This window comes from Dipteris shenzhenensis, chromosome 5 (genome assembly GCF_047967505.1).
Source record: "Dipteris shenzhenensis isolate YYH24624 ecotype China chromosome 5, Dip_SZ_1.0, whole genome shotgun sequence".
Taxonomy (NCBI): Eukaryota; Viridiplantae; Streptophyta; class Polypodiopsida; order Gleicheniales; family Dipteridaceae; genus Dipteris; species Dipteris shenzhenensis.
The window spans coordinates 27,026,772-27,034,653 of record NC_141600.1 but is presented as its reverse complement, the minus strand read 5'-3'; the positions used below and the strand labels follow the sequence as shown (position 1 = coordinate 27,034,653).

Genomic DNA, 7,882 nt, shown 5'->3' with positions numbered 1-7,882 from the left:
GCATCAGAAGCATTGCCACCATCTCCACTAGAAGCATCACAAGAGTTGTGATGCATGTGTGATGTTGTGTTTGTAGTTTTTGTTGATTATACACCAATTTGTGACTTATTACTTAAGTGGCATTTACTGATGATATTTATATAATTATTTCATGCACACAATTTTATGATATGAATGTGTGATGATGTGATTATTTGGAGATAAATCCTTGTGTGATGAGAATTTTTATATGAATATGTGATGATGTAATATTTGTAATATATTTCTTCATGCACACAATTTTATGATATGAATGTGTGATGATGTGATTATTTGGAAATAAATCCTTGTGTGATGAGAATTTTGATATGAATATGTGATGATGTAATATTTGTAATATATTTCTTCATGCACACAATTTTATGATATGAATGTGTGATGATGTGATTATTTGAAAATAAATCCTTGTGTGATGAGAATTTTGATATGAATATGTGATGATGTAATATTTGTAATATATTTCTTCATGCACACAATTTTATGATATGAATGTGTGATGATGTGATTATTTGGAAATAAATCCTTGTGTGATGAGAATTTTAATATGAATATGTGATGATGTAATATTTGTAATATATTTCTTCATGCACACAATTTTATGATATGAATGTGTGATGATGTGATTATTTGGAAATAAATCCTCGTGTGATGAGAATTTTATTCAGTTGAAAATATTATCCTTTTGGAATGGAGTAAAGGGAGTGGTTCAAGCCATTTGGATGTTTCAAAATATTATCCTTTTGGAATGGAGGGGATTTACATATCCGTACAAAATTGGATATGAATGGAAGGGATTTACATATCCGTACAAAATTTGGATGTTTCAAAATATTATCCTTTTGATATGAATGTGTGATGATGTGATTATTTGGAAATAAATCTTTGTGTGATGAGAATTTTATTCAGTTGGATAGTCTCCACTCACTTAAAGTAGAGCATTCGCAATGCTTCTCTCACTTTATTCCAACCCTTATCCTTATCATCTCCACTCACTTAAAGTAGAGCATTCAATCTCCACTCGCTTCATTCCAACCCTTATCCTTATCACAGTGAACACATCGTGCCTCTCACTTTATTCCAACCCTTATCCTTATCATAGTAAACACATCGTGCCTTAGTGCACTTGTATTCTTCCATCCTAGTCCTTCCACAAACACTCTCTTATTTCTTACATCCTAGTCCTTATGAGTAACTTGTATTCTTCTATCCTAGTCCTTCCACAAACACTCTCTTCTTTCATCCATCCTGATAACCAAGTATTCTTCTATCCTAGTTCTTCCACAAACACTCTCTTCTTTCATCCATCCTAGTGCTTCTCATTAACTTGTATTCTTCCATCGTAGTGCGCCGTAAACACTCTCTTCTTTCTTGCATCTTCTATCCTAGTTCTTCCACAAACACTCTCTTCTTTCATCCATCCTAGTGCCTCTCATTAACTTGTATTCTTCCATCGTAGTGCACTGCAAACACTCTCTTCTTTCTTGCATCATAGTCCATCTCCCTTTCTTTATCATCTCCCCACCCATGGATGTCCTTGGCATTGTCGAAGACGTGGAGTTCGGAATTAACAATCTCAAAGAATGGTGTGCTGACCAAGGAGCACAGAGAGAGGCTAGAATTCAACAAGGTTCTCCTTTGACACACATGGAGAGAGAGGAATTTGCTGCACAAAGGCACGCAGAGAGGGAGGAGAGTCTCAAGATAGCAGAGAGTGAAAGACTTTTAAGACGTATGATAAAAGCATGACAAGATCTATTAGACTTCTTAAGTAACCTGCGTTATCGCAGCTCTCGTCATGGGCGATTTGATGCGGACGCTTAGAGAACAATAAGAGCCTCTCAGAGAAATTATAAAGAAACAATTTGTGATTGCTTAAATTTCTTCTTCGCATGTAATTATGTTGAGGATACAGCTGTTCTTCGCATGTAATTATGTTGAGGATACAGCTGTGGAGGCAGTGAAAGATTGGGTTGTTGAGAAGATAAGAGAGACCAATGATGAGATCTTCTAGACATAGGGTGGTTAAGAAGATAAGAGAGATTGTATTAAGGTGTTTTTTGACACCATATGGCTCTCAGTAAAATGATCTACTTCTTGTACAAATGTGATGTTAAGATGATGTTAAGAGAGACTGTATTAAGGTGTTTTTTGACACCATATGGCTTTGAGTAATATGATCTACTTCTTTACAAATGTGATGTGCTCTTTTTGAAATGTACTCTAGTTTTCATAACATGTCACGCCATTTTTCTAATTTGATTTTTTAAAATCTTACTTTTTGTCTTTTTTAACAACGTAATGTACTCTATTTTTAATAACATCTCACGTCATTTTTTCTAATTTGATTTTTTAAAATCTTCTTTTTGACTCAATGTTTTGTTTTATAAGAGCCTCTTTTTTTGAAATGTTTTATCCAAAATTATCTCACAAAATGAATTTGGATAGTGCAAGAGTCCAAAATTAATGAAATAGGTGTTTTAATCTAAAATCTCAGAACGCATCGCGAGAACGCCCACCATGCACTAAACCCATTAGAGCACATCGCTTTCGAACAAGATTAAAGTACATTTTTGGAGATTATTGGGAATGCCCTGCTTGTGATCTGACCACATGAAAACTCCTTGACCTTGCATCAGACATCGCATGAATGTGCTCTAAGTAACTACAAGCTCATAACGTCCATCCAAGAGAGAGGTCTCATGCATGGCATCAAGCCAGTATATAATCTCCAAAATTGTACTTCAAACCTTGTCAAAATTGATGTGTTTGACGCCTAATCCTTTAACATTGTCGTTTAGGGTGTTTACACACTAAAGAGTGCCCAAGGCTGGGCACCCTTTTGGATCAATAGGAAGCTTGAGTTTAGCTTTGGGCGGGTACCTCCTTACACATACACTGCCCATCCCTAAACGAAATAATCTGACGTGGAGTTTACGTCTTGCCCTCTCCAAGCCCTTCCATGGGAACCAAGCTTGGCTACCCAACGATGGGTGGGCTTATGATAGCCAATGGTTGAAATCCTCTTGGTCCCTCACCTCCAATCAGAGCTTCATGTCCGGGCGGTGTGTACTTTGGCGGTGTGTAAAGGGGGTGCCCATGGGTAGGTACTTAGTTTTTTAAAAACTTCACGATGGGCGGGTGGTGTGTAATGGGGTGTGCCAATTCCAGCCCGCCCATGATTGTTTTTGGCTGTCCACTCTTTGGGCACCCTTTGGCCGTGAGCCCGCCCATAATTGTTTTTGGGTACCCACTCTTTGGGCACCCTTTGGTCGTGTGTAAAACAACCTTAGGGCCTTAGCACATGGATGGAGCTAGCATGGGTTTAGGATGGGAATATTTTTGTCATCATTACTCCCATCCTACACCAAGTAGTCTAGGATGGATTTAGAATGGGAGTAGCCACTTTTTCTCCCATCCTGGACCATGGCTTCTAGACCCTGGCAACCAGAATGGGTTGTCCTTTTTTAGGGATTCAAAAACATGGAAGGATGACATGTGTCCTTGTCCCCACAAGGTCCCCACCTTTTAAACACATGAAATGATGCCATGTGTCCTCTTCCTCCTAAACCCATCCCTAGTTCTTTTTTTGTTAGCACATGGTGGGATGGGAATAGGATAGAAATATGCATGGGACCACTTGGGACCACCTTTTCCCATTCCCATCCTATTTCTTGCCATGTGCTAAGCCCCTTAGCCACCATTAGATCGTTTTAAGATCGACGATGGATCCACAAGAGAGTCCAAATTTGAGGGAATTCTCTTATTGTGGAATCTGGATCTCGCGCAGATTCCTCAGTCCACCCAGCACCACCCAATCTTTCATCACGACACGCGATCTATCTTCTTCTTCGCAAAAGCTTTACACAAACACTTCAAACATTGCTACAATCATGCAGCTGTCCTCCTTGATGCGTAGCTGCCTGCTCATGATCCCTACCTCCCTTAGCCGTCGCTATGCACCCCTTTGGTTTCTTCTCCTCCCCACATTCCTCTTCTGCATCTCAGCTTCTTTCCTCTTCATCAGAAAATCACGTCGCCTTGCAGCTGCTTTGCCTCCCGGGCCTCTTCCCTTACCCATCATCGGTCACCTCCACTTGTTGGGTGTTCTAACCCACCAATCTTTTCATCGCCTCTTCCAAATTTATGGCCCCTTAATGTCCCTGCGCTTAGGTTCCATCCCTGTTATCGTTGCTTCTACGCCTGCTATGGCCAGAGAAATCCTTCAAACACAGGATCAGGTCTTCGCTTCCAGACCCCGAACAGCAGCAACTATATACACTCTCTTCGAAGGTTCGGATATTGGTTTTGCTCCTTATGGCCCTTACTGGAGACGGATGCGGCAGCTATGTGTTACGGAGCTCTTCAGCAATAAAAGGCTCGAGTCTTACAGAGCTTTGAGGGAAGAGGAAACGGCGCTTCTAATGCTATCCATTCTCGATGATAGCAAGAAGGGAAGGGAAGTATCGGTCCTTTCACGATTGAGGTGCACCACGAATAATATCATCTCCAGGTTGACTTTGGGGCAGAAATTCTCAGAGCTTGTTAGTGACTCCAGAGATGCCTCCAATCATATTGTAAATCTCTTGAATGAATGGTTATACCTCCTTGGCGTGTTCAATGTAGGAGACTTTATCCCATACGTGCAATGGATGGATCTGCAAGGCTACGTGAAACGCATGAAAATTGTCGGGGAAATGATCAGAACCACCTTCCAAGAAATTATTGATGATCGGCGCAAGCTGAGGAGAGCGGAACCATGCTCCCCAAAAGACTTGTTAGACGTGCTGTTATCCGTCGCCGCTGAAGAAACCCAGCAGGATGTGCCGATTACGGATGATAATATCAAGGCAGTCTTAATGGTAATAGGCTGAAAAATTTTCATGGTTGTCTCATAGTTTAGAAAATTTGATCGTGCTCGCAGCTCCTAACTCTAATCCTGCTTCGTTTCATTTAAGGACATGTTTGCGGGAGGCACAGACACAACTTCCGTTACAATCGAATGGGCAATGTCGGAGATCCTGAGTAACGCAACGTGCATGAAAGAGCTCCACGAAGAACTCGATTCTGTGGTGGGAAATGGTCGACTTCTAGAGGAGTCCGACATCGCTCACCTGCCGTACTTACGAGCGGTGGTGAAGGAGACCATGCGGTTGCACCCGGCTGTGCCGTTGCTCGCACCGCACGAATCCGTACAGGTTTGTGAGATAGCCGGATACAGCATACCGGCCAAAACACGCGCGTTTGTGAACGTATGGGCAATAGGGAGGGATCCAAGTTGCTGGGAGAGGGCATTGGAGTTCTGGCCGGGGAGGTTCTTGGGCAGCAACGTAGATGTGAAGGGCCAGCACTTCGAGCTACTGCCATTTGGGTCAGGGAGGAGGGGGTGTCCAGGGTGGAGGCTGGGGCTGCAAAACGTGCAGGTGATTCTAGGGAGGATGGTGCATGCTTTTGACTGGTCGCTCACAGATAATATTGGAGGTGGACTGGACATGAGTGAGAGCTCTGGTCTTACTGCTCACATGGACTCGCCCCTCCTTGCTATGGCTTCACCAAGATTGCCCCTTTATCTCTACCATTAACAGCATAAGGTTTGTAGATAGGAAACCTTAGAACTTTTCAGGTTTTAAGGGCAAAATATAATTAAAATATAAAGGAATCTACAAATTCGAAAAATTGCAAAGATAAACCTCTCACGTAAATTTGAAAAGTTCAAGTTTCATTATACGTAATTTTGCGGCAAATAAGACCTTCTAATGTGTTTGTATAGCATAATTACCTTCTAATGTGTTTGAAATTGTGAATGAAATAAGACCTTCTAATGTGTTTGTATAGCATAATTATAATACTATTCTAGGATTATGCGGTTGCAATTTTGTGTAGTTCATCTTTCCTCATCACTAGTGCAAATTGTATCTTCATTAGAGTCTTTATCTTCCCTTATCGCTAGTTTTTGCAACAAGTATTGGTTTTTCATTTGAACAATTTAGTGTTGCATTTTTACGAGCTTGCAATGCGATAAAGGAAGCATGTTAGTATTAAACGTCTTCCACAATTTAATTCTACGATTTGCTTTGTTGTATGTGGGCATTTGCATGATAATGTAGCACTACAAAAGCTCAAAATGGTCAGTTTTCGGATGCATAATGCACTGTGAATTCCTTTTGTTCCATCTCTACAGATGCCTACATTTTGCATAGGATGCCTTGGTCTTTATTTACCATGATATTGCATTGGAATAGTACAACTCTTTTAATTCTGAATCTTTGTTATAAATATACTTTTCTTCACCAACAAAATGATTATTAATTAATACATCTTGCATTTTCCTTTATTGCATGGATTTGACTTTACACTTACATGCCAAAGGCATTTTGTAATACATATTCTTACTTTCTATTCTCTTTATTTTATATATCATAGCATTGTGCTTGGGTGCATGTAGTTGAGTTATAGTGGGGTAGAATGGGGTTGAAAGTTGTCTCACCTTGCCCCACAATTTTGTTTTGGTTTACACGGCGATCGACAATAATATTGATGCTAATTTCTATTACATAACATCAGTATTATCATCAATTATCCATCAAATATTGATCATAGGATTAACTTTTTTTGTTTGTTTATCATTGTCAAGAATTGATGTTTATATTGATAGCTCTATATCAACGCAAGTACTTAGACATGTTGATGTTTTCACACTTAGGAAAAAACTTTCCTTACAAATTCTATTAAAATTTATGTCATGATTCGAATGGGCAAGGAGACACTTTGTATTCACTGAGTCACAAATAAGAATGGCACAATATTGTATACTCAAAGTCACAATTAGAAAATATATTAGGATTTTCATCCTCTCATCTTGTATGTTTTTCAAAATAGATGTACATCTTAGGATTTTCACCCTCTCATCTCATATATTTTTGAAATATGGTCTTCACCGTTGCTCTTGCATTGCTAATTGAAAGGGTTTACTAGTGGATTTGCTATTGGACCTTCCATCCTTGTAGAGTGCCTTGAACTCACATGACTCTAGTGCTTGCATGGATTCGATGACTTGGGAAATGGGTATAGTTAGTTCTTGGAAATATACATAAATATTGTAGAGTACTTGACCCCAAAATACCATGTGGTATTTACATTTACTACATGATATTTATGTCTACCATGTGGTATATAAGTTGTGTGGTAACGGGAAGTAGCAAGCTAAGGGTGTCCACTTTTTATTCACTCCCCAATCCTTAGGAGGTGGAAAAACAAGCTTTTTAGCACACAAAAATGCAAATCTCACCTACTTCTCTATGGATCTACTCTTTGAAGTCTTCTAACACAACATCACACTTGCTATTGTGCACACAATCGTATAGTCTGATCAAAAATTCGATGCACACACAAAAAATTTCTTTGTGTCACACGGCATGGTTCCAGGGTGGTCACATGTTTGTCACGAACAGAGAGTGTCATATTAAATTCTAAATTTCTCACTCATTTTAGATTAAATGTTATTAAAACTTTGTAAGTGGTCTCTTTGCATTATGTAGAGCTTAACTTGATTTATTGGTAATTTTTTGAACGATTTATCTAATTATAAATAATTATTTATAATAAATAAAGTCATAAAATACATGCATTTTAGTAGCACACCACATTTTTTTAGTATTTTGAATAATTAAGCAAATCCAATTTGGTGGAAGGTTAGTAGGCACATAAGGGTGTGTGGTTGAATCATCAAATCCCAAATCCAACGGTTAGATTTAGGAAGATTGAAGTTTAATTTTTACTTTTACTCCTTAGAGGATCAACAAAGAATATTAAAAATAAATCTAGTAATTCTCAAACATGACCAAAC

The 7,882-nt window shown here is 39.1% G+C and overlaps 1 protein-coding gene across 1 annotated transcript; it reads left to right on the top strand.

Annotated features, from left to right (window-relative positions):
- Positions 1-3,032: 3,032 nt before the first annotated feature.
- On the top strand, positions 3,033-5,706 carry LOC147901807 (cytochrome P450 71A1-like). The gene is made up of 3 exons (XM_087374960.1): positions 3,033-3,180; positions 3,755-4,898; positions 4,995-5,706. Exons 2-3 carry the CDS (start codon positions 3,762-3,764, stop codon positions 5,616-5,618), a joined length of 1,761 nt encoding a protein of 586 aa, XP_087231086.1. The 5' UTR covers positions 3,033-3,180; positions 3,755-3,761; the 3' UTR covers positions 5,619-5,706.
- Positions 5,707-7,882: the final 2,176 nt, after the last annotated feature.